This window comes from Protopterus annectens, chromosome 13.part0, assembly GCF_019279795.1.
Source record: "Protopterus annectens isolate FY-2018-M chromosome 13.part0, PAN1.0, whole genome shotgun sequence".
Classification (NCBI taxonomy): domain Eukaryota; kingdom Metazoa; phylum Chordata; order Ceratodontiformes; family Protopteridae; genus Protopterus; species Protopterus annectens.
Genome location: NC_056747.1, coordinates 955,863,383 through 955,891,283, shown reverse-complemented (window position 1 = coordinate 955,891,283; position 27,901 = coordinate 955,863,383). Strand labels below are relative to the sequence as shown.

General features: G+C 44.0%; 1 protein-coding gene across 4 annotated transcripts in view; it reads right to left on the bottom strand.

Moving 5' to 3' along the window:
* LOC122787814 (signal transducer and activator of transcription 5B-like) overlaps window positions 1-27,901 on the bottom strand; it is a 2,227,565-nt gene that overhangs the window by 1,541,251 nt on the left and 658,413 nt on the right. For all 4 annotated transcript variants that reach the window (XM_044054718.1, XM_044054719.1, XM_044054721.1 and 1 more), the window contains one exon: window positions 25,536-25,625. In XM_044054718.1, coding sequence (XP_043910653.1) covers window positions 25,536-25,625 — 90 coding nt within the window. The remainder of the gene's footprint in view (window positions 1-25,535; window positions 25,626-27,901) is intronic.

Below are 27,901 nucleotides of genomic sequence, written 5' to 3'. Positions count from 1 at the left end.
TGTCCTATCCATTTGGATATAGTCTGCTTTGAGATAGTCTTACCCTGTGATCCTGCAGCATATGCTACAAACAGTTGCTCAGATTTCCTGAAAGCTTTTGTTGTGTCCAAGTAGAAGTGTAACTGCCTGTGTATGTCCAAAGAGTGCATAAGCTTGTCCCCTTTACTCTGGGGGTTTGGGTAAAAAGTTGGCAAATGGATGATTTGGTTAAGAGCCACACTAGATACCACCTTTGGCATAAAGGTAGGGTTTGTCCTTAAAGAAACCCTGTCCTGATGAAAAACTATAAAAGGTTCCACTGCCATTAATGCCTGTAGCTCAGACTCTTCGTGCTGAAGTTACTGCCAGGAGCAGAGCTGTTTTCCATGATAAAAATTTTAGATCGGCTGTATTGGCTAGCTCCAAAGGTGGCAGGGTCAGGTTTTCCAAAACGAAACTGAGGTCCCAAGTCGGTGTTGGTGCTCTCCGGGGCGGTCTTATGTTTTTAGTCCCTCTGAGGTACTGCTTTAGCAAGGGATGAGAGAATAAAGGAGGATCCGTGTTGTAATGTGCTGAAATGGCAGAGGCGTGGATCTTAATTGATGAGAAGGATAGGCCTTTGTCCAGCATCACAGTTAAGTATTGTAAAATCTGAGGAATGCTTGGGACAAGAGGGTCGAGGTTTTGAGCCTGGTTCCAGGCGTAGAATCTCTTTCATTTTCCTGAGTAAGCTTTCCTGGTGCTAGGCCTCCTGGCCTCCAAAATGACACCCATAACAGCTTTAGCGAGAGGTGTTGCCTGTTTGACTAATGAATCTGCCATGCAGCCAGGTTTAGGGTTTTGAGTTGACCGTGCAGGATCGGATTGTTTTGTTGAGTCAGAAGGTGTGGAATTTGAGGCAAAATCCATGGTGGGCTTTGAGCTAAGTTCTTTAAGATTGGGTACCAGTGCTGGCGTGGCCAGTCTGGAGCAATCAGGATCATCTGCGTTTTTTCTTGTCTGGCTTTTAGGAGTACCTTTGATAGGAGAAGCAGTGGTGGGAAGCCATAAACTTTTAGGCTTTTCCAGCTGAACGAGAGAGCATCCACTTTCCATGCTTGTGTGTGATAATTTCTTGTGCAGACTTTCTGTAGTTGGCAATTCAGTGGGGAGGCAAAAAGATCTATGTTTGAGCATCCCCATTTTTGCGTTACCATGCTGAAGATTTGTGGATTCAATTTCCATTCGTGAGGGTCCATGATATTTCTGCTTAGATCGTCTGCCAGAGTATTTTTCTTTCCTGGCAGGAATTGTGCTTGTAGATGAACTTGATAGGTTAGAGCTGTGTTCCACAAGGTCATGACTTGTCTGCATAGGGGATAAGAATGAGTGCCCCCTTGCTTGCTTATGTACCACATTTCTGTGGTGTTGTCTGTCTTTAGTAATAGTTGTCCTGGATGTAGGAGGTCCTTGAAAGCTGTTCGGGTATTTTGAACAGCCAACATCTCTTTTTGATTGATGTGAAGATGCATCTCGTCTGTGGTCCACTTGCCCTGAATGCATTTTCCTGCCATGTGTGCTCCCCAGGCATAATCTGAAGCATCTGTTGTTAGAATCTGCCAGGCTGTGGGTAGGGTAAAGGGCTGACCCTTGTTTAGGTGACATGCCTGTGCCCACCATCGAAACTCCTGTTGTAGGCAGGGAATCATTGGTATTACTGCTTCTAAACTGTGAGAGTGTTGAGTCCAAACACTTTTTAGGTACCATTGTAATTTCCTCATATGCAGTCTGGCATATGGTATTAGTAGTATGCAGGATGCCATGAATCCCAGGGCCTGCAGAATTTTTCTTGCAGGGAGATGGGACTTTTTTGCCATTAATTGAAAACATTGAGTTAGTTGAACTTGTTTGTCTGGCGTGAGATAAGCCATCTGGGCCGTTGTATTTAAGCTGGCACCCAGGAATATAATCTGTTGTGAGGACACTAGTTTTGACTTCTTTTCGTTTACTGTGTACCCTAGAGAAATTAGCAACTTTTTTACAAACTTTGAAAAATGTCCTTTGTCTCTGCTTGAATGAGGCAGTCGTCCAGGTATGGATATATTTGGATTCCTTTTTGTCTGCAAAATGCAATTACTGGTGCCAGGCACTTTGTAAAGACCCCGGGCGCAGTAGATAAGCCAAAGGGCAGTGCAGAGAATTGGTAGTGCATTGTACCAGCTTTGAATCGGATGTATCTTCTGCAATTTTGTCCGACAGGGACATGCAGGTATGCCTCTTTGAGGTCCAGAGTAACAAGCCAAGCCTTCTTGCCCAGCATGGGTAGAAGCTGCTGTAATGTCAACATTTTGAATTTGGGAATATCCAGGTAAGTATTTAGAATTGAAAGGTCCAGTATGGGCCTCCAGGCCTTGTCCTTTCTGGGGACCAGGAAGAGTCTTGAGTAAAATCCTTGTCTTTGTTCCGGTTGTGGTACATTTTGAATAGCTCTCATGTCCATGAGGGCTGAAATTTGCTTTTGTGCCTCTGTCCACTGATTTTGTGGCAGGTCTGGCATTCCTTTTAGCTGTGGTAAAGTGTGAAAGTGGAACCTGTAACCTTGAGACACAATATTCAGAACTCATTTGTCTTGGGTGACTGTTTGCCAGTTTTGAGAAAAAAGTGCTAGTTTTCCCCCTAAGGGGGCTGCCAAAAGGGAAGTGCTTGGCATACGAAGGGGGAAGTCATTGGGACTGTTTCTTGTAAGGTTGAGACTTGTCCTCACCTCCTTTTGGGGTTGAGGTGCCCCACTGTCATTGTCTGTTAGAGCCTTGGGGTTGCGATCTGCCCCTTGGGCATCTGTATCTGCCTCTCTGTGGCCTGTCTGACACTGGAAAGGACCAATTCTTTTTTGGCCAATTTCTGCTAAATCGAGGTGGCTGTATCTGTAAGAAATCCTTGACTGTTTGCATAGATTTAGCTTTATCCTCCATTTTCTTTAACACCTCTTCTGCCTTAACACCAAACAAGGTATCATGCTGTAAAGGAGCATCCAATAATTTTGCCTTAACATGATCAGGTAAACTCTGTTCCTTTAACCAAGCATGTCTTCAAATCACAGAACCTGTAACTGTGGCTCTACAAGAGCCCTCTAAAGAATCAAAACCACATTGCAGAGTATGTTTTCCCACCTGTTCTACTGCATGTAATAAATCCTGCATTTCTTTAAAGTCAGGAGCTTCTGAGCTTGCAAACATTTTCTGTTTTAACTGAGCCATTAAATATTGTTGGTACTTAAGCATGTGAAACTGGCAATTTAAAGCCCTTATTTTTTGCAATGGAAGCTTAACCCCTTTTGGACCCTGGGAAATAGTTTCTGGATCAGCAGAAGGGTTTTTATAAAGAAACTTGTGAGAGTCAAGGACTCTGTAATACCTATCTGGCTTGGCTGGTGCAGGGGGCAAAGAATCAGGAGATAAGCTGGATTCAGAGAACACATCATCCACAATATCTAGCACAGGCGGAATAGCCAGGGGCCTGTGCTGAGGCAATAAAAGGAAATCCCTGAGCCTTTTCTTAGATTCTGAATAATCCTGACTTTCCCAATGGAAATACTCCCTCATGGTATGTAAAGTTTCTCCAAAGAGAGGCTGAAGGGATAGATTCTTCAGCATCAGAGTCCTCATAGGGAGGTAGAGAGTATACCTGGTCTGAAGAGGAATCAGAGGAAATGGAAACCTGATCAGAGGAATCATAGTCTGTATCCTGCCTAGGCCTTTTCTCAGGCTGGAGATGGGAACCCCTGATTACAGTAATGGCCATTTTAAGCATCTGTTTCTTAGGCATGGAGGACTGTCCAGGAGAATGCTGTACTTGCTTCTTTTTCTTTAATGGTACTTTTGTCTTGGCTGTTGCTTTAATGGTAAGTTGTGAAGGTCTGAAAACACCATCAGAAGCCGATGCCTGCTCAGTGGCTCCGGACCCATCTGAGGGATTAGTTTCCATAGGCCCAATACCTTGAGTTCCCAGAGGCCTAGTTGTCTTCACGTGGGAGTCGGAGGCGGCCTGTGGCTCAGAGGTAACGGGTGTCAGGGGCTGCGAAAGTGCCTCACTGAGAACCGGCGACTGGCCTAGAAGAGATTTTGTCGTCGGTTTTGGATCTCGGATGCCTGTCTTAATCTTTGTCTTTGCGTTTTTTCGGAATTGCGGTCATCGGTTGATCCAACAGCATAGTATAATTGAACCTTCGGCCAAAGTAGTGCAAAGCAAAATCAAAACGTCTTTTTATAGTGCGTTTGTTAAATCTAGCACAAAATCGACAACTAGTGACGTCGTGATCAGGGCCTAGGCATGGAATACAGTAAGAGTGGAAGTCCTTATGAGGTATTTGCTTCCCACAAGAAATACAATTATTAACTTTTTCTGACATCGGTATGAGGCAAGAAAAAAGTTTCCCCAACAGGGTACTTAGCTTTATTGAAGACGTCGGATCTGAAATTTGACTTCGGAAATCTCAGGAGTTGGCCGACCGGCACTTACGAATTGCTTCTGCTTCGGGCACTGCGCGGCAAGAAAGACTGAAGAAAATGGCGTTGGATGCATCTTATATACCCCCTGGCGCACTGACGTCAGGGAAGAAGCGACAGCAACCGACGCTGGACCAAGACTTTGGAACTCTGGCCGACTGCGGGACCGCCTGACGGCAGGATAACCCAAGTGTAATGACTGCAGCAGTGTAACATGACGAACATCAATATTTCCATTTTCAAAGTATCATGACTATATCTGCGGTCGAGCTATTCAGACTGAAGCTGATCACCAACCTCTTGTTACTATTCTAAAGAAGCCTATGCATTCAGCTCCAGTGAGATTACAAAGAATGATGTTCAAATTGCAAAAGTACAACTTCAAAATGGTCTATACAAAAGGCAAACTTCTTTATCTGGCTGATACCTTGTACAGATCTCGCAGAAATACAACAGAACAGCTTGATGCAAAGAAATTTGACTTTCACGTAATGGAAGTGCGCAACGTTTCAACCACGAGTCTTGATCAACTGAGAGATCATACAAAGAGTGATCCTATTTCGCAAAACCTCAACTGCTACATTAATGCTGGATGGCCGTCAAAGCAATCTAGTGTACCACCGGAAGTGCAAACTTATTTTCCTTACAGAGATGAGATGTCAATGGAAGATATTTTCAAAGGTCCTAACATTGTTGCTCCTGCTTCCTTACAACATGAATATATCCAGATTTTGCATTGTGGTCACCCAGGTTCTGAATCTACCAAAAGAAGGGCGAGAGAAAAAGAAGTTATGTATTCACCATAACATTCCATGTTTGTAGTCCATCTCGCTCTTCGTTCTTACTGATGGGAATCAGAGCCGACTCAGCCTATTTACAAGCTTGAAGTCTTCTAGTTGGCTTGTGGCTAGGTAGGTATTCCATGGTGTACCAGTACAATCCCCAGATCTTGTTTGCTGCTAACTAGGAGAAATAACAACATACAGAAAGAAGCCAATAATAAAAGGTGTCCAGTGAATAATGACAATATTATTTTTTCTCCAGGTACTTCCAAGACGGTTGTAGGAGGGTGGGTTCGTAAGAATGAAGGGCGAGATGGACTACAAACATGGAACGGCATGGTGAATATATAACTTCTTTATGTTCTGTAGTCCTATCTCGGCTTCATTCTTACTGATGGGACAGCGTCTCTAGCACCTTACTCTTGGGTGGCTCAAGGAAAAATACTCCCCGAGTACCATGGAATCAAAGGATGCTCTACCCCTAGAGGTTAAATCCAATTTGTAATGAGTAATAAATGTGTGAGGGGTAGCCCAAGTTGCTGCTGCACAGATATTATCAAATGGGACCCTGGCTTGAAAGGCTGCAGAGGTAGACTGAGATCTCATAGCATTTGGTTTCTTTAGTTGTTTGGTGCATCTCGTAGAATGAGCCTTGATTTTGAAAGGTAAAGACCTACCCTCAGAGGTGTAAACGTAAGCTATACAGCTAGAGATTCAATTTGAGAGGGTCACTTTGGAAACTGGCAAACCTGACCTGGATTCGGAGAAGGAAATAAATAATTGATCTGAATTCCTTAGTCCGGTGCAAATAAAAATGTAATTGTCTATGAACATCCAACTGATGAAACCTGTATTCTGCTGCATTGGAATGATTTGGGAAGAACATCGGAAGTTCTATGGACTGGTTCCAAGTGCTATGGGAACAAATCTTGGGGACAAAGGATAGATTAGTACGAAGAGATGCTCTGTTTTTGTGAAAAATCAGATTAGGAGGTTTTACACACAGTGCTTGTAACTCTGACACCTATCTGGCAGATGTGATAGCCACCAGAAACAGTCTTCCAAGACAGAAATTTCAAAGGCGATGAATGAGAAGGCTCAAAGGGCGGAGACGTCAATTTGGATAGCACAAAATTCAAATCCCATGAAGCAACAGGTTCTTGAAATGGGGGTCTTAAAGTGGCACCTTTGAGGAAGGTTTTGCACAGCCTATGTGACATCAGATTAGAATCTTGTATGCTTAGATGAAAATTAGAAATCAATGCCAATTGAACCCTGATAGTGGCAGCTGCAGATCCCTGGTGGAAAAGCTCAGACAAGTATTCCAAAACCACTGGAATGGAGGCGGTACAAGGGTCAACATTTTTTTTTCTCAGCCCAGATAGAGAATCTCCTCCATTTACTGGAATATAATAATCTCCTAGTGGAGGGTTTATGAGAGGACGTTAGGATACGAGTCACAGAGGGTGAAAAGTTGTGAAGCCTGCCTAGGAATGGATCTGGAACAGCCAAGCTGTCAAATTGAGGGTGTGTAAAGCGGGATGAAGCGAGCCTGACATGTGCATCAACAGATCTGGCACTGGGTCCAGAGTCCATGGGTTGTCTTGTAGAAGAGGCCCAAGAATGGGGAACCAAACCTGACGAGGCCAGTAAGGAGCAATGAGGATCAGTTTGCTTCCCAGCTGTTTTACTTTCTGAATAACCTTAGATATGAGAGGAAAGGGAGGAAAAGCATAAAGGAGACCCAGGGGCCAATCGTGAACAAGTGCATCTCTCTGTGACTCCCCTGGAGGGGGGATGAGGGAGAAATAGCTGCTGCATTTGGCATTTATCAGGCTGGCAAAGACATCACAGCAAGGCTGTCCCCATCAGTGGAAAATCTGCTCCGCTATTTCCTGTTTCAGAGACCACTCATGAGACATCAAGATTGCCCGGCTGAGCTTGTCGGCTATCACGTTGGTTGTTCCTGGAATGTGCGTTGCCACCAGAAAACGTTGGGAAGATATCACCCATTTCCAAACTCGAATGGCCTCTTGACAGAGTGGGCATGATCTGGTTCCGCCTTGTTTGCTGATATACTACGCTACCGACATGTTGTTTGACTATCGCAATCGTCCCAAGAGGCAGTAGGTCGTGAAGTGCTTGCAACGCCAGGAGCACCACCCTCATCTCTAGAATGTTGATATGCAGGTGAGCCTCGTGATCTTGCCATGTGCCTTGGACAGTCCTGCCTAGATAATGCCCCCCCCTCCCCATCTGTGAGGAATCCGTGGTCAGTGGCAATGGGTTGGTGAAGGACAAATGAAGTGCCCGTGGTTAACTGGATGGAATGAGTCCATCAAATGAGGCCCTTCTTGCAAGAGTCTGTCAGCAGTATGTGATGAGATAATGGTAGGTGCTGAAAGGACCACTGGGACGACAGTAGCCACTGAAGAACCCTCATGTGTAGTCTGGCTAGCGACACTAGTAGTATGGTGGAAGCCATGGTCCCTAGAAGCTTCAGAATAGTCTTGGCCTTGACTTTTTTGTAGGAGAGATGTTGAATTTGAAGAACCAGATTCTGTGCCCTTTCTAGTGGAAGACGAGCCAACATGTCTATTGTGTCTATCTCTGCGCCTATAAAAATCACAAATTGATAGGGCAATAAGGCAGATTTTTCCCATTTGATAGAAATCCCCAACTGGGCACAAAGTTGAATGGTAGAGTCACTGGTCTGAAGAAGTAGATGCCTGGTGGGGGCAAGTCAGGAGCCAGCCGTCCAGATACAGAAACACCTGGAATCCTCTATGTCTCAGATGAGCTGTCACTACTGCCATACACTTTGTGAACACCCTAGAGCCGTCACTACTGCCATACACTTTGTGAACACCCTAGGGGCTGTGGTGAGACCAAAGGGCAGAGCACGAAACTCGTAATGACTGGCTCCCAGCTGGAAGTGTAGATGACTCCTCGATGCCCTGTCCATTTTTATGTGGTAGTAAGCATCTTGGAGGTCTACTGGGCACATCCAAGTGTCTTTCCCTAGTAACAGGAGTACAGACTGCAGTGTCACCATCCGGAACTTGTCCTTCTTTACTGATTCAATCTGCTGGGGTCCAAAATGGACCTCCAGTCTCCTATACGTTTTGGCACTAAAAAGAATCTTGAGTAAGTTCCGGATCCTATTTGGTCTGCTGAGATAGTTTGGATGACTCTTTGCCAGCAACTTGTTGACCTACACAGTTGCCTGATCCCTGCGATTGGGTGGAACATCCGGGATCCTCTTGGGAACATAGGGTGGCAGAGAAAAGGGTATGACATAACCTCTGGTAATAATTCTTTGTACCCATTTTTCCTGAGTGATACTTAGCCAGGCTTCTGGCTACAAAGAAATGCGACCCCCGACCGGCTCCAGAGAAGCACAGTCAGGCCCCACTTCAGGAGCACTGGTAAGGCCGACCCTGAAATGAATTGAGGCCTCCATGGTTTTGTGGTCCGTTCCTGCCTCTAGGGCGACGTCTACCATTTCCTCCTCCTCCTCTGCCTCTGAAGGAGGAGTTACCCTGTGCATCTTGGAAAAACCTCTGGGACTTCTTGAACCACATTTTACCATATCTCTGACCCTTAGGGTATGGTCTAGAGAGGACAGTAAAACATACCTCCACAGCAGAGTGTTTTTCCTTCTTGCTCGCACCGGGTGAGTGTGTCCTTTACCTTGGGTCCAAACAATGAAGTACCAAAGGGGTCGCTGGTAAAGGTGGACTTGAACGGTTCCGCAAAATTACACAAACGCATCCAGGAATGACATCTTAGGGAAATTCCTGAACCCGCTGCTCTACTCGCTCCATCAGCTGCATACGAGATGAGCCTCATGGACGAGTTGACAATAGAGTTTAAGGTGGATAACTGGGCAGACACCATGTCAGTGACTCCCTCTGTGCGTGTACCTTGTAGAGAATCTCCTAACTCCTTAAAGAGATCTCTCTGAAGCCTCGTGAAGTGTGTAAGGTAGTTCAGCTATCTAAGAGTAAATGCTGCTGACGAGAAGATACGCTTCCCGTATCTGTCCATCGTTTGAGACTTTTTATTCGGCGGATGAACAGAAGTTGTTTCCTCTAGCTCCTTCTTAGTGGCAGCCGCCATCACCATGGCATCTACGAAAACACCTTTAGACAAAAATTCCTTTTCCCTGGGCACAGAAAGAAACTTATTTGGTCTCCTGGGGACTGGCTCCATGGCATCAGGAGTATCCCACACCTTCCGACTAACTAGCTCCATCAGTTCAAAGGGTGGAAACACCCAAGAGGCTAAAGGTTGAGACCCGAAAGCCTTCAGGTACACCGATTCCTTATCAGAAGGGATGACAGTGGGCCAGCTGCACCTCTGCTTAAGGATTTCCAGGATGTTTACGAAGGAGATATCAGAGGACGACTTGGGAGACCCTTCTGACTCCTCGAGGTCAGTGTCCAAGGTAAGAGACTCATCCTGGGAGTCTACATGCTTCCTCTTGCATGTTCTCTTCCGTGAGGACTCCTTGGAAGGATATTCCAGGGAGGTCTCGGAAGAGTGGGGTCCACCAGTCGGTGGTTCCTGAGGCTGTGGGTCTCTGCTGTCCAGAAAGGGAGTAGGAGCGGAGAAAGAAGTAGGTGCCCTAGGGGGGAAGTGTCGGTACCCCTGGTAGGAGCTGAAGATCGGGACAGCACACTCATCATCACCTCGAATGCCGACCTTTCCGGCTCCGAGGAGACAGAGGATGCCATCAGTTCCAAAGCCATCAGCTCAGAGGAGACATAGGGTCCAAGCTCACCGTCGCTGACACGCTGAGAGGAAGGCTTGGAACCAAAGCAGTTCAGTTCCAGGCATCCCTGTCTGGACCGACCAGGGAGCTTTGGCTCCTAGACACCATGGACGGCACAGACAGTGTCTGAGTGGAACTCTGTTCTGAAAAAACCTCAGGGGGAGCTGGAACCGAGGGTTCCACCAGTGGTACCAAACACTCCGGCTTTGAAAGATCAGCATGGCTCGGAGGAGGAATCACCGAAGGGGTGATGGACTAAAGTGGCCTCGGAACCAACTGGGTCAGAGCAAACAACAATTTAGGTAAGGCAGATGACTTCAGAAGTCTTAGCACTACCCTCTCCACATCTTCTTCCGATAAACTCCTGGAAGACCTGGAGGACAGAGTAGGAGAACGGGATCTCTGCAATATGGGTGACCTTAATGTAGGGAAGACCGGTAAAGGATCCGTAGACCGGCTCCGTTGAATACACTCAGTGGTCGGCTCCGAACTACTTGGTACCGACCCTGTAATCACAGTTGTAGAACTCTCAATCGGCTCCGAACTCAGTGATGATGATGAGGCAGCAATTTTGACGGACTTAGTAATTTTAAGAGGCAGCTCCGAGACACCAGCCGGCGCTGGGGAGGGCCTCTTAGAGGATCTGGATTTTCCTTTTTAGATCCCTGAGATCTAGCAGAGGAAGAAGTGCTAGCCAGATCTTCCTCAAAGGAAGGCTTTAGGAGATCTTTTAGTATGAGCTTATTTTTTCTCTCATGCAACATTCTAGCACTAAAACAGTGGCAAAATAAGCAAGTTTCCTGTAAGTGGATGGCCCCAAGACAGTAAACGCAGTTACTGTGGCCATCCGTTATAGACATCTTCTGTGAGCCTTTTACGCATTTTTTAAAGCCAGATGGCTTATGGTCCTTGACTTCCTTATACATCTCACCGAAGACTGAACTCACACACAAGGAAGGAAATTGGGAGGACTAGGTCCTCTAACTTAAACGGGCCTAGCCCGGGTAGAGAAGAAAAAGGAAACTAGGTCTCTCTAACTAAAACAGACCTAAGGGTTACAGAAACAAGTAGAGAGCCTCACCCACACACTAGAACATACAAGTCTAATTTGTGGAAAACACAAAGAACAAAGGTCAACAGAACCTCGTTCTGTCTGCAACATTAATAACAGTAAATATCAGCAAGCGGAAACCTCCGCAAGTAAGTTATTACTTATAGTATTTAAGCAAGCACACACAGCCTAAACTAAATGCAAAAGGCACCTACAACTACTAATATGAATAGTATGAAAACAGGAATATAGATGTTATATATATATATATATATATATATATATATATAAATAAAACTAAGTGAAAACTGGCACGCAGGATACCAAAGTACTATAAGGCCAACGGCCAACTGTACTCAAAGAAATTGCACACAAAAGGTGCTCTAATAAACGCTAACTATCTAACTGCAAACACTACACTAACTATAGCTATAAAATGCTATATAACACTATCAAAATGTGAAAAAAGAAGATTTATCCAAATTCTAGAACAAAATGTGTAAGACTTTGCCATGGCCAAGAAGAAGCACATTTGAACTTGTCAACGCGGCAATCGAGAGCTGGGGATTGTACTGGTGCACCATGGGATACCTACCTAACCACAAGCCAACTAGGAGACTTTGAGCTTATAAATAGGCCGAGTCAGAGCCGAAGATCGGCTACGATCCCCATCAGTAAGAATGAAGGTGAGATAGGACTACAGAACATCTAGTATTTTGGCCTTCTCTAGAAAAAGTCATTAATAAAGTACTTTCTTTTTGTTCAGTATGTAATAGTACTGAACTACATTTGCAAACAGAACCACTTCCACTAAGTCAAGCTGCTGAACTACCTTGGTCAACAGTAACCACTGATATATTCGAGTGGAACAATCAGCATTACTTAGTATTGATAGACTCTTATTCAAACTGGTTTGAGATCAATTTACTACCTAACCCAAAGTCCACTGCTGTTATCACTAAGTAGAAACATCATTTCTCAGTTCATGGTAGTCCACATAAAGTTATTTCTGACAATGGTACTCAATTTACTAGTCAGTTGTTTCAGAAATTTGCAAGAGAATGGGACTTTGTACATGTTACTAGTAATCCAGAATATCCACTGTCAAATGGACTAGCTAAATGTGCAGTACACAGTGCAAAGCAATTACTTGAAAGGTGAAAGCTTGACAATACCCGTATCTTTTTGAATTTAGTCAATCTCAGAAACATACCCCGTGATGATATACTTTGCTTGCCTGCTCAGAGACTTCTATTCAGGCAAACCAGAACAACATTGTCCATCAGTTGCAGTTTGCTGAGGCCTAAAGCTAAGAACAACAGAACCATTAGAGCCCAATTATTCAGGAAGCATTTTTCCAGAAGTCCAGCTATGATAAATCGAGCAGATTTCTTTGCCCACTGAAAGGAGGGCAGTGAGGATACAAACAGCAAAAGGTTTCAACTGGACTGGTCAAGTAACAGGTACATGTACAAAGCAGAGATCCTACTTTGTAGAATCTGAGGATGGGGAGTACAGGAATAATCACAAACATCATCTTCCTGTACCAGAATCGATATCACAGCATTGTTCCTGCGATACAGACTAGACCTCAGAGCAATCCACACAATGTTCCTGTTGCAGAATGTGTCTTAACTTCTACTTCCATTCCTGATGATGTTCCTAAGGTTGAATATTCAGCAAAGACAATCCCAGTTGCTAAATCTAATTCTAATGTCACATGTTTTGATCTTACTTCCAGACCTAGTGTGAAATGCACAGTGACTTGGACTTGACTGTATATTTGTATTTAGTTCTGTATAATTGCATGACAAAGAATTAGCTGTATTGATTGCATGTCAACTGATATTGTCAATATTTCCTAACCTATTTCTCAAACAGGGTGGATGTAGAACAGAGCATGTGTGCTGTATCTTTAAGAAGCGTTTCGAGAACTGAATGAACATGCATATAAATATAAAGCATGTGCTAGCTTCAGTGCCATTTTGAGAGTGCAGCCAGATAGTGAGCATGTATGAGTGTGATAACTAGTTTGTATATACATTTACCTAACAAAGTTATTAAGCCTCAATCCTGATGTGTTTGTACATAATAAAGCTGGTTGAACAGAACCCACAAAGACTCATCTATTACATCCTGACTAGACAAGAGATAGCCTGCAAAGAAAGCTAGCCTAGTACTTGGCTATGAACTTATAAGACTGCACTTCATTGCGCCACCACTGTTTACACTGCTTGTATCAGCTCTATCACTTGTAAGGATGCTAGTCTCATGACAGTACACAAAGTATGGAAAAAGAATTTTAATTATATTTCTATCATAGCATTGATTAGAGTCTTAATGAGAAACAGTGAGTAGGTCATGCTCAAAGTTAAGTCTGACTTAGCGTGAGCTTCCCATACATTATGAATATTGGGCACTATGAATTTATAATCAGTAAAGAGAGGCATACAGTAGCTAGACACAAACAAAAGGAAAATACAGCTTTCATTTCAGAACAAAGTATTATTTGAATTCTTTGAAGTAAACCGTACAACACCCGTAATGTCACCTTAACATCAATAAGGAAGACAGCTCTGCATGCAATTAAGTTCAGTTCTGGGATACACAGTGTTTGGAAAAAGAACAATTTGCCAAGAAAACGTTTAGTTAAAATTTATAAGGTTTCATAGTACAGAGTTACGTCACTACGGCAATGTTTAGCAGGTCTAGGCTAACTCTGAGATGGTACTGGTGGGGGTGATGTGGGCAATATAACAGGATACAGTTCAAGATGACAAAGTTATGTGATATTTTAAATCTGTTAAAACAATAAAGGGACTAAGTTCAGTACACTTTACTGGTAGATTATTTTTTTTACAGATGCAATCTCTTTGTATATCTAAAAAATCTGTACTTAACTGTAAGTGAATATGCGATAATGACAACAAACACAGTTCTGCTGCAATTTCTGTTGAATTACTCCTTCCTGTACCTCTGTGATTACTAATTCATTAAGACAAAGACTTCAAGTTTCCTTTGTTGTAAGGGTTAAGAACTGTTTAAAAGAAATGGACACTTAAAAAGTACTGCTTGTGTCATTTAACTGGGATACACACAGATTAAAAAAAAAGATAATAAACCAAAGCAAAAGGAGGAAGCAAAAATGTACTTTCTTAGATGCTGACTTGTGTCATGGTTTTTGGAAAACCTTTAGTTATGTACTCACCATAACTTCAGATGTTTGGGATCCATCTCGCCTACATTCTGACTGATGGGTTCGGAGCCGATCCCTCGGCTCCGACTCGGCACGCTTATGCCAAAGAGCGAAGTCTCTTATTGGCTGAGCTTACTATATCCCAGGATGCACCACTACCAGTCCCCCAGATCTAGTTTGTCCGCATACATGCACACATGCACGCACTGATTATATAACATCGTCAGATGAAACAAGATAAAACAGTAGAACTCAAAACCGTTCAATCTCTTCTGATCTCCAAGGCAGGGGGAAGGAGGGTGGGTATTAGGAATGTAGGCGAGATGGATCCCAAACATCTGAAGTTATGGTGAGTACATAACTAAAAGATGTTATGTGATCCTATCTCGCCTACATTCTGACTGATGGGACAGCGTCTCTAGCACCTGAATCTTGGGTGGCTCACTGGAAAACACTCCTGAGTACCGTGGAACCAAATGATGCTCGCCCTTTAGATGCCACATCCAATTTATAGTGGGAAATGAAAGTGTGGATTTGACCAAGTAGCAGCACAAATCTCCGATATAGCAAGTTTGGAATGAAAGGCTATAGAAGTTGCCATAGCTCTGGTAGAGTGAGCTTTGATAGATGTTGTAAGTTGCTTATTCGAAGAAGAATAAGCCTGAGTTATACAATCTCTAATCCATTTGGAGATAGTAGCTTTTGTAATGGTTTTACCCAATTTATTGTCTGAGAAGGACACAAACAATTGGTCTGACTTACTTAAATTGCTGAGTCCTGTCTAAATAGAAGCGCAATTGCCTGTGAACATCCAATTTATGGAGAGTGTATTCTGCATCATTGGAGAATTTTGGGAAGAAAACTGGTAGCTCTAGAGATTGTTGAAGACAGAGATTAGAACAGACCTTTGGGACAAAGGATGGATTAGGCCTAAGTGATACTCTATCCTTGTGGAAAATCAAGTACGGTGGTTTAATAGATAGGGCTTGAAGCTCTGAGACTCTTCTTGCAGAAGTAATTGCAACTAAGAAGGCAGTTTTCCAAGACAGATATTTTAACTCACATGTAGCAGCAGGTTCGAAAGGGGAAGATGTTAATGCACTAAGCACCAAATCAAGATCCCACGGAGGCGCAGGATGAAAAACTGGGGGTCTTAACAGGCCCGCACCTTTAATAAAAGTCTTGCATAATCTGCTGCTCATCAATGGAGGATCCATAGATTCGTGGAATTTAGAGATAGCCACCAGTTGTACTTTAATAGTAGAGACAGAAGATCTTTGATTAAACAGGGATGTTAAAAATTTCAAAACTTCCGGGATCGGAGCAGTGATAGGGTCTAAGCCCCTGAGTTGAGCCCAGATAGCAAACCTCTTCCACTTACTGAGGTACAATTTGTTAGTGGTGGGTTTGTGGGCTGAAGATAAAATGTGAATAACTTCCGGGTCTAATGTATGACTTCTGACTAAAGTCGGAAGTGGAGGAGCCAGGCTGTCAACTTCAAGGAGCGTAGGGACTGATGCTGTTGTCCCGACTGATGGATTAGCAGATCCGGAGTTAGATCTAACGTCCAAGGATCGTCCACCGCATGTTTCTTCAGGTAGGGAAACCATACCTGACGAGGCCAGTATGGAGCAATCAGTATCATTGCGGACCCCAATTGAGAAGCTTTTTGAATGACTTTGGAGAGAAGTGGTATCGGAGGAAAGGCATAAAGTAGCCCTGTTGGCCAAGGTTGTGCTAGAGCATCCATAGCTGCTTCCCCTTCATGTGGGGTCAAGGAGAAGAACCTTTGCACCGTGTTTAGTGGTGTTGCAAATAGATCGCAGCACGGCGTTCCCCATCTCCTGAAAACCTGAGCTGCTATTGTTTCGTTTAGGGACCACTCGTGAGGAGAGAGAATTGTCCTGCTCAATTTGTCTGCCAATATATTTGATTTCCCCGGAATGTGGGTCGCTACCAAGAAGCGGTTGGTAGCTACAGCCCATTCCCACACCCTCATGGCCTCTCTGCAAAGGGGGTAAGATCTGGTCCCTCCTTGTTTGTTCAGATACCAGACCACCGACATGTTGTCTGTGTGGATGGCGATGATGCCCTGAGGAAGAAAGTTGTGTAAGGCCTGTAGGGATAGAAGTACAGCCCTCGTCTCCAACACATTGATGTGGAGAAGAGCTTCGTCTGGAAGCCAGGAGCCCTGAACTAACCTGCCCAGACAATGCCCCCCCCCACCCTATCTGGGAGGCATCTGTCGTCAGGGTAACCACTGGAGAGGGAATAACAAAGGGGCTTCCTTGATTTAGATTGGATGTCTGAAGCCACCAGCGAAGGTCCCGTTTGCATGTTTCCGTAATCATGATGTGATGATTGAGGGGAAGATCCTGAAAGGACCATTGAGTTGACAATAGCCACTGAAGAATCCTCATGTGCAATCTTGCCAGAGGAACTAAAAGAACCGTGGCAGACATTGAACCTAAAACTTGAAGAACCATCCTGGCTGGGGCTTTGGATCTTGAAATCAGAGCTTGAACTTGGCCCTGTAAAGTTTGGTTCCTTTCGGCAGGAAGAAAAACGTGCATCAATTTTGAGTCTATCTCTGCTCCTATGAACCTTATGCGCTGAGAGGGCAGCAAGACAGACTTTGACCAATTGAATGTAATCCCCAGGGTAGCACCCAGGGAGATGGTGGCTTTGAGGTTGTCCATTAGTAGATGCCTGGTGGTGGCAGTCAGGAGCCAGTCGTCCAGATAGGGAAACACTTGGAATCCAAGACTTCTCAGGTGAGCCGTCACTACTGCCAAACACTTGGTGAACACCCTGGGGGCTGTGGTGAGACCAAAGGGCAGAGCACAAAATTGGTAATGACTGACTCCCAGGCTGAAGCGCAGATACCTCCTGGGCGCCTGATGTATCGGTATGTGATAATAGGCGTCCTTGAGGTCTATGGAGCACATCCAAACATCCTTCTCCAACAATGGGAGAATGGATTGTAACGTGACCATTCGAATTTGGATTTCGTGACGGATTGGTTCAGTCTGCTGAGATCCAATATTGGTCTCAGGTCCCCTGTCTTTTTTGGCACTAAAAAGAACCTGGAGTAATTTCCGGATCCGATCTGGTCTGTGGGGACCGGTTGGATGACTCCTTTTTCTAGCAGCTTTAAAGCTTCTGCGGCTGCAATTTCCCTTTGACTGGGTGGTGGGTCCGGGATTTTCTTGGACGGTGGTGGTGAGTATGTGAATGGGATGGTGTAACCCCCGGCAATGATCCGAAGCACCCATCTGTCCTGAGTGATTGACTCCCAGGCTTTTAGGTGCTTGGCAAAACAACACCCGACTGGCTCCGGAGCAGCACAGCCGGGCAATCCCTCATGATGTGTGGGAGGCTGAAGAGCCACGAAAGGACTCGCGGTCTCCAGAATTGCGGGGCCCTCTGCCGCCTCTGGGACGGCGTCTCCCAGAAAAATTTCCCCGTCCTCTGCCTCTGGAAGGGGAATCTTCCTGCTGTTGAGGAAAAAACGTACGTGATTTCCGGAACCACATCTTCATCTTCCCCCCTCCTTTGGCCTTGGGATAAGGCCGAAAGGGAGTGGAATAACGGGCACCTACGGCAGATAAAGTTTTTCCCTCTTGCTCACAGCGGGTAAGGGTGTCTTTAACCTTGGGTCCAAACAAAGAGGACCCATCAAAGGGAGCGTCGGCGAAGGAAGACTTGAAGGCCTCCACAAACTGACACAAGCGGAGCCAGGCTTGTCTCCGTAGAGCCACGCCTGTGCCTGCCGCTCTACCCGCCTTCGGCCGCATAGGAAATGAGCCTCATGGACGAGTTAGAAATTGGCGTAAGGATAGCCAACTGAGAGCTAACCGACTGGGCTAGCTGCTCAGGTAGGTTACCGAGAGGAATCTGACAGCTCCTTGACCAGATCCCTCTGAAGCCTGGTAAAATGTGCCAAATAATTCAGAGACCTTAAAGTAAAGGCCGCTGAAGTCAGGGTGCGCTTCCGTACCTGTCCATGCTCCTAGACTCCTTATTAGGAGGATGGACGGACGTTGAAGCCTCTGCCACGTCCTGTTGTGTAGCAGATGCCACCACCATGGCATCTACAGCCACGCCTTTAGTGAGGAACTCCTTCTCTGGTGGGGCAGACAAAAATTTATTAGGACGAGAAGGGACTGGTTCCACGGTATCTGGATGTTCCCACGCCCTTCGACAAACTAAATCCAGAAGCTCGTCGAAGGGCGGAGACACCCAGGAGGCGGAGGGCTGAGCCCCAAAGGCCTTGAGGAGCACTGACTCATCAGCAGAGGGGGGTTTGGATATCCAGCCGCCTCGTTGTTTGAGGATCTCTAAGATGTCTGCAAATGAGACATCATCTGAGGATGACTTCGGGGACCCCTCCGCATCATCAAGATCAGTGTCCGATGTAATAGACTCGGGGAGTCCACGTGCTTCCTCTTGCACGATCTCTTCCTCGGGGGTTCCTCCGAAGACAACAATGGGGGTAACCTCAGGCCCAGGGGCTCCGCTGCCTACGGACAGGGGAACTGCCAAAGACCCAGTCTCCACGCCCAGGGAAGGTGCCGGTAAAGCCGGAGAGATGGCCGAAGACTTGGCCAAGGCACTCCTCATAGCCCTGAAAGCCGGACCCCCAGAATCCTGGGAGTGTCCAGTCTCCGGAGCCATGATAGCAGACGGCAATCCCGCAGCCGAAGCACCGAGAGGGAGGCTCGGAACCGAAAGCATAGGTCCCGAAACATCACCCCTGGGTCCAGCCGAAGAAGTCCGTGTACCAAACTCGGACCCGAAGGCCCGGGTTGGAGTAAGGGTCGGAGCCGACCCTAAGATCTCCACCGGCTCCAACAGCATCTGCTCCGACGGAGCCGAAGCGGTCGGAGGAGGAACAGCCATGGGATGGGCATGGGCTATCGGCTCCAAAGCCAACTGGGTCGGAGCGGAAACAAATTTTTGAAAGACTGGGGACTGGAACAGTCTTTGGAGCACCCTGTCTATATCCGAATCCGACATCCTCGAGGACTTAGAGGATACTGAGCGGGTTGAAGGCCTCTCCAACGGCCCCAAAGGACTAGGGGACCCGGCTCGAGGCGACTCGATGATTATCGGCGCTGAGGAATACCCACAGTAGATTCCATCGGTGCCGAGGAGGACTTGGCGCCGAGGAGGAAGTGTCTGGCGGGCAACCTTAGTCGGCTCCGAGACCAGTGGAGCCGGCGAAGGTGACCCGCCTCGATGCCCCAGCCATCGGCTCCGAAGCCCGAGGAGTCGAGACTGGTGGCATCGAGGCAGACCGTTCGCCCTCGGCTCCAAGTCCTTGGAGCTGAGGGAGAAGCTTGCTTAGGTCTTTGGGCGGCAGGATCCGACGGACTGGTCGGAGCCGACGCCTTCTTTTTGGTTCGAGAAGGAGAGGATGCTAGAGCTTCTTCGAAGGAGGGTTTGATTAAGCCTTTAAGAATAAGCTTATTTTTCCTCTCCTGGAGGACCCTAGAGGAAAAAGCGTGACACACGCTGCATGACTCCTGTAAATGTTTTGCACCCAAACAATAAACACAGAGAGAGTGGTCATCTGTGATTGACATTTTAAAATTACATTTGGTGCATTTTTTGAAGCCCGAAGGCCTAGGATTTTGAGACATTATGACCAAAATGCAGTAAGAACACACAATCCAAATTTAACTTTACTTAACTGACTCTACAAAAAATCAGTTTAGAACTGCCGGTTTAACAATCCGAACAACAAGAAACTCAAGGGGATCTGAAATCCCAAAAGTTTGAGAGGGGTTAACTGACCGGGAAAGGCCCTACAGATAAAGGAGGCCTGAAATCAGCAACAACACCCAATCACTCAACAAGTTTCCACAAAAAACTTTCAATCACTACACAAAGCACAGAGTAGCCGTTAAAACAGCTTTTTATGACAGGAAAAACAATTTTCTGACAGAAAAAAGTAAGTAAAATTTACTACTCAGCTCAGCCAGCTCGAGACCACGTCTTCGCTAGTTAGCGGCAAACGAGATCTGGGGGACTGGTAGTGGTGCATCCTGGGATATAGTAAGCTCAGCCAATAAGAGACTTCGCTCTTTGGCATAAGCGTGCCGAGTCGGAGCAGAGGGATCGGCTCCGAACCCATCAGTCAGAATGTAGGCGAGATAGGATCACATAACATCGTCTGTTCTGCCTACAAACTTTTTCTACTCTTCTCCATCCTTTGGTGTCCTTGGGGTAAAAATAGTTAATTTGACAGGCTGAGGGTACTTAGCTGGCTAATGGAAAGGCTTCATTTTTATGTCATCTAATCACAGTAGTTTTTTGCTCGCTATTTAAACATCAAGGTTCACTTTGCCGAGTCTTGAGATACAAAAAAACAGTGAATATAGGTCACTTTTCTCCTTAATCTGGTGCTTGAAGGAAGGAAGGGAATACTCTGAGAAATGGCAATGAGTGGGCACTTTGAGCATGCTGAGTGTAAAACAGACAGGCTTATATGTGGAGATATGGTGAATTTAAGCAAATGGATAATGGACAATATTCAGACTCATTTGGCTTCATCTTGGAGAAGTCTTTCCAGAAAATGAATGCCTTTTATTCCCCTCCCCAATCCATTTGAGCAGAATGATGGTTCCTCAACCTTTTTCCAACTAACTCATTTGTTCCCTCCGCAGAAGGATTGGAAATGGGCCAATTATGGAACTTGTAAGTCCCTCTCTGGGCACATCTTGAGCAGGACAACAGTCCACCAACCCATCTGCTTCCTACACGGAGTTCAGCAGTGCTTCCACCCTCGCCCTCCAACTTCAGGTGTTCCTCAAATTATACTACCCAAGAATTTCTACCCTTCTAAGGAGGACGTCCCTGGACTGCCTGGACCCAAAACAACCTACAGCGCAGTTTATAGTGTGTTCTTCCTCAGAAAGGAGTCAGCATGTATGTAGAACTATCTACTTGTTTCCACCAATTTTTAATTTGTGTTTTAATGCTTATGTACCCACGGCGTACACGATTAGCAGCCTACTGCCGTCTGTAGACATCCTTCCCTCCCCTCCCTGATTTAATCATTTCTAGCTGACCGCATCTTACAGATTAATTGCATCAATATACAATTTTACCACTAGGTGGCAGCATTTACACACTATAGATAACCGCACCCCATATATCAGCCCTATTTAGTTGCACCCCTAGCCCATGTAGTTCTGTATTTTATATAGTTGTATTTACTTCATCTCCCCTTCCTGGACAGCTGTGTATTACCCCACCCCAGAGAAGTTCACTTACTTAGCATAGAGCTGTTGAACTATTCCATTCCCAAGGGGCCAACTCACTGATTGTTTTGGATCCATAAGAAGTAGTGAAAAACAAACATTCCAAAAACACCCAAAAGTTCTGGCAAGGCTATCAATTCCCTTCTAAAACCCGGCAAAGCTATCACCCCAGCTCCCAACACCAACAATAATAATGACAGCATAGCTTCTCAATTTAACCATCACTTCATAGAATCTATTCTCTCATTATCTACCCCGCTATCCAGTAATAACTCTATATTCACCCCAACTATAGATCACAATAATATACCCCCCTTTGCACTCTCACCTGTACCAACCTCCACAGTTAAAAAACTACTCTCAAAACTAAAACCCACCACTCTCGCAGCAGATGGTCTACCCACTACTTTCCTAAAATTAGCTGCAAAGTCCCTAGCCTACCCTGTCTCACTTCTTATAAACCGCTCCATACAAGAAGCTTACATCCCCCAACTATGGAAAGTGTCATGCATCATTCCCCTACACAAAAGAGGCAACTCCTATGAACTATCAAACTACCGCCCCATTGCTATCCTATTCCCCCTTTCCAAGCTCCTGAAGAAATGCATTCACACCCAGGTGATGCACTTACCCTCACACAACATGGCTTCCGTCCAAACCATAGTACAACTACTGCTCTTCTCTCCTTTACAAACCAGGTTAATCAACTTAGAAACAATAACTTTGTATCAGCCACATTCTTAGATTAAAGTATTTGACATGGTCTCACATAACCTACTTTTAGACACTCTAACCGCCATGTCCTTTGCCCCCTACACTACTTCCTGGTTCAAAAACTCTCTCTCTGATAGAAAACAATCAGTCAAATAGCAAAGTGTACTATCACCGCTTCTACCAACTGCCATAGGCGTTCCACAAGGATCAATACTGGGTCCTCTACTATATACCATTTTCACCAACAAATTACATACCTCCACCCTGCATGCATCACTTATACAGTATGCAGATGACTCAATCCTAATCTGTTCAGCCCCAACCATAACCACTCTTCAAAAGCTTACCGAAGAATCCTTCTGCTCCATGTTAAAATGGATTATTGATATCTAACTTATTCTAAACCCAAGACCACCAAATTACTTCTTTTCATCCCCAACAAATCCAAAACCACACCTCCTTCCTTCACCATCACCTCCAAAAATGGCACCACAATCTCTCCCTCCCCCCCATACTAAGCTCCTCGGTGTTGAAACAGATAAGGATCTTCACTTTAATGTCCATATCTCTCAAACTATTAAAAAGGTACATAAAAAATTAGGAACTTTATACAAACATAAAATTCCTATCAGACTAAGCACGAATCACCCTAGCCCAAACCCACCTCGCCTTCCCTACTATATGCATCACCAATCCTACTTCACATCATGAAAACAGACAAACTAGAATCATGTTACAATAAAATTGCAAAATTCGCCAATAACTCCACTTTTAGAAGTCATCACCTTCTTGCCCTAAATGAGCTACAGTGGTTAGAACTCCATCAGCTAATGAGTTACCACCAACTAGTGCTCACCATCAACATACTGAAGAATCCCCACAAAACTCCAGCCCTAAACTAACTACTAAACCAATACTCAGCAAACCGTCCTCTACGCTCACCCAACAAGACCCTGCTCTGTATATCCAAAGACAACAACACTGCAGGGAAAGCTCTTTTCTCTCATACCATCGCTAACATCTATCTCACTGTTCTGAAAATCACTTAAGCCACACCAGTTGCAGTCCTGGCTCTGTCCTTGAATTACATAAACGCTTTCCTGCTCTCCTCCAATTCTTGCTGCCCTCCTCTCTTTCACTGCTTACCATGTCTAATACACAGCACCCAGAAACTCCCATAACAGAGTATACTATTTGCTATTATGTCTTGTGAGATGTCTCTCTAATTGTATCAGTCAATGTGTTTTTTTTTCCCCCAAACACAGACATCCAGGGTCCACTGTGTGTAAAGTAAGCCTGCCTGGAATGAACTATTGTATGACATATCTTTTGATTGTGTATATACCACTGTATAAAATTGTTTGATGTGGAGCTTTTCTCCCCGGGCCTCCACTGTAAATGGACCTAGTTCCAGTTGGACTTTCCCAGTAAACAAATGTAAAATAAAAATAAATAAAATAAATTTATGATGAAGAATCAGCCCATCCTCTTCCTGGGGTGAAAGTCCTATGGCCCATTTGTTCATTGGCTCTGAAATCACCAGCATTTCTTCATTGGAGGTGAGAAATGGATAGCAGTTGGCAGGCCTGTTAGTTAAGTGAATCAGCCTAAGTCAAACCCCCTTACAGCAGCACCACAAGCAATAACTGCATACCAAGAAGAATATGCACTTGTTGTGTCTTTTGGCTTTTCCCGGTTAGGGGTCGCCACAGAGGAACTCCGGTCCGCTAATGATTGGCAGTAGATTTTTACGTGCCGACTTGCCGGGCCTGACGCACAACCTTCAACACAGGAATGCCCATTCACGCATGTCGCCACACAGAAGATGCTCTAACTGAGAATCGAACGGGACGTCTTACTGTGAGGCGACAACGCTACCGCAGCACCACCACTTCCCTAGAAAGTAAAGTTCCACTTTTACTATGTGAGAATTGCTGGGCGCACTGACAAAGGCAGTGCATCAGCACTCTAAAGAAAATGTTGCCAATGCAGGGGGACAATGCCACCTTTTCCCCCCAGGAATTGGTAAGCTGGCACTATCCACTCACTTCCACTCTCCACATCTAGTTCCTCCTTGCAATGGTACCATTACTGACCTCTCCTTCGAAGTACTGTCACTTTAAATTTCTTGTGAATAACAGCTTACTAGCTATAACATTATCAAATTCCTGTTGCATTTGAGGTTTCGGGACCTTGAAGATTATTTTTTAGGCTATGACAAAGGGGCTAAAGCTGGTGACAACTTAACTTTAAAAGTAACCGCGGCCGAGAAAAAAATGCCCCTTTTGGGCAGCTATGCAAGTGGCTTACAAAACACTGATGTGGATGTCATCACTGGAAAAGCTGCTTCAAGTTCTTTGTCAATTACTACAAATAGTGAGTTGAAGCTTTGGAAGTGTGAGAAATTACTTGATAATTAACAAGGTGAACATCACTGGACTTAGCACTGAACCCTGGAGGAATGCTGAAGTCAAGCTACTAGTACACTGTGGTCAACGGTTGCAAAAACACTGTTTAATTCAACATTATAGCAGTGTGCGATTTTTTTTCATGGTAATGCAGTCTATAATATTGTAAAATCCTGTCTACGTGCTACACATTTCTCTGTGCTTGTGATCTGTATTAGCAACACACTAGATTTTTCCATAGGCTCTAAAAAAATCCCAACATCTGGATGGTTGCTGTTGCCACATTCCTATGGTTAACTGATAATTTTAGATCATCAATGTGAAAAGTTCTATATTCTTTCATCCATTCTAACACCCTTCCTAGCAGACAGCCTTTTCCTTCAGTTTTAAGTCCACTGGCTTTCAATTCTTTGCAGTAAATAACCTGTCTTGTTTCTGACTAACATTAACAGGTCACTTTATGACACACTTTACTTAATATCTACCACTGAAATGAATTCTGAGTGATCCGTTACCGGATTCAATTTCCAATATGTACATACATTTCATACAACACCAGATGACCAGGTCTTCTGATACCACTTGTCAATACAGTCTATGTAGGGAATAATCACAGACTAGCTTGTACATGGATACATCTACAATTTTAATAATAAATACCCTTGTGACCCAAGTATATGCTGGTAAATGAACAACTGATGCCCACATTTTCCTTAAGATGTACGTACATTTGAGTACAGGAGTGTGATGGTACTGATTTCTGATTTTTATCTGCTTACACAACTGGTTAAAAGAATATTTGAAAAACATTTTTACATTTGGAAAGATTCAGATGAAGAAAACTTTCAACAGAAATTTACACTCATCTGTACTTACGTTTGTTGCTTCTCGTACAAGTCTCTGCTCATGGTACAAAATGTGTTTTATGCATCTAACCAGTTCCATAGGACACCTGTCATAAGTATTCTGAAAAGGAGTACATTATCGTAGTTACATAAGGAAGTTCCAGATTTCAAGCAAAACACAATAAACATTAAAATAACAATAAAAGTTTTCCAGTGGTTATCATTTGGATCTGATTAGGTTATCAAATGTATTACTGTAGATAACAGCTCCTCTGTATGATTTTTGACATGCACCTTATGCTAGTATCTGCTATCATCACATCTTTTGAAAGAAAATTTAAACCGAGATTCATCTGTTTTTCATGGTGACTGGTCAGGTGGACATTAAATACATCGTAACTTGTCCAATAAGATAAGGGAGTTTCACTGGTACTCTAGCCAAATGCAAACTGATATGTACTGTTCTTGCTTGGTCATAAAAACGGGTAAGGGAACTAATGGGTTTATTCACTCAACATGCTCAATTTAATTATAATTACATTTTCAATATGCAATACCTACCTAATCAAACAGGCGACTAATAATATCTACATTACAATATACTGAAAACTAATGCTAATATAGTTAACTTGCTACACTGGTACTAAATTTCTTAATGTGACAATTATATACTACAAGCATAAGTTTCAATTCCTACATCAGTGCTATCAACATGTTGTGCAATGGATCCAGAAGGATTGGGTTTGACTCTCACCAATGGTACCCATTAAAATACAAAGGGCAACTGGCCTTACCTTTATACTGTAAATGTGCACTGCTGCCTGATTAATAGCAAGACACTTGCCACACACAAACTCACACTACAGAGCTACAAAGCAGTGGTTTAAGCACTGACATCCAATATTTCACCCACCTTAAACTAAACTCAATGTCTTCCAGCAAAATCTTACCAAAAATAGCTAAAGCCTTACCAGAATTATTTTGTGCATGCGTAACACACACAATTTTTCAGAATGGAGGTGGTCACTCTGTAGCACCACCTCCTTCATTCCCAAGCAGTTAACCTTTAAATATTGAAATGTTAGCACTGGTAACCATTTGAAATGTCGGGACCCACTACAGTGAGTCCAGAAACAGAGACCAAATGGCCCAAAAAAAAAAAAAAAAAAAGATGGCCACTTCTTCGGAAATTCCCTTTCTCTAAGGTATGGCAGTCTTGGAATTAGTACATATAACTTTGCGGGGGCTTGTCCCCTGTAAAAAGGTTAAAGGAGAATGATTATGTTCAGGATTCACTCATCTCCTGCATTGTCTATCTTTTTCCTGTGTGTCGGCACTTGGCATTTTAATAAGCTGCTATTAGCAATAGGTTTTAAGCAGTCACTATTCCAAGGACAGACAGCACATGGCTTGGAAAACACATAGAAATGTATAAACCCTTAAGCTAATAAATAAAACAGCCCTAACACCACAAACATCAATTATAAAATTTGTTACCTGATGCACATAAACGTAAGAATTTATTCTCAAGTAAAGATGCAGACAATGAAAGGCCTGCACAAAAGCTTTGGAAATAAAATATATCGGAAAAAGAACTCAGAAGCTAGACACTATCTGATTCTGGCTAAAGATACATTGTGGCATTATGGTTCTGTCTTTTAGGTCCAAAGTGGAATCTTTCTGTATTAATCCAATAGTTATAGTCAGAATTAAGTCAGTCCTTTTATTAATAAACAAGAGCACAAACAGGATTTCATACGGTTTTGGTCTCGAGTCTAAATAATGGAAATCATCATGTGACTTAACTCCGTAATCTTCAAGCAACAAGTTCTACAACAGTGCAGACAATCAAAAAGCAACTTTTTTTTCATCAAAAACACATTTTCACATATTTTGTCTTTCATATTACACCTTACTGAAAAATGTATATTTTTAACTTTGATCTTGACTCAATATTGCTTTAGTACAATTTCTTAAGTATTTTTCTTTGAAAGAACAGAGACAGTTTTCAAGATTATTACAGTTCTTCTCACAAATGTCCCTAACTTCAGCACTGAAGTTTTAACAGACTGTCAAAAAAGCTTGAGATAAAAAAATATATTGTTATGTTGCACTCGCACAGTACTGTTGTTTAGAAAGACACAGATTTGCAGGTTAAGTACTAGGCTAGCTGCCCTTGTGGACCATTTTAAGCCTAGCCAATTTTCCTCAATTAGAATCAAACTGTGTACCTCTTGTTTGTGAGGTAAACACCTTAACCATTATGCCACCCCCCAACCCTAAATATTGTTCATAGGTTCATAGATGAATACTAGGCTAATTGCCAGAAAGGGCTATTTTAAGCCTATCAATAACCTAAGATCAGACTCAAAGCCTGTGCTTTGTGTTTATAAGGTT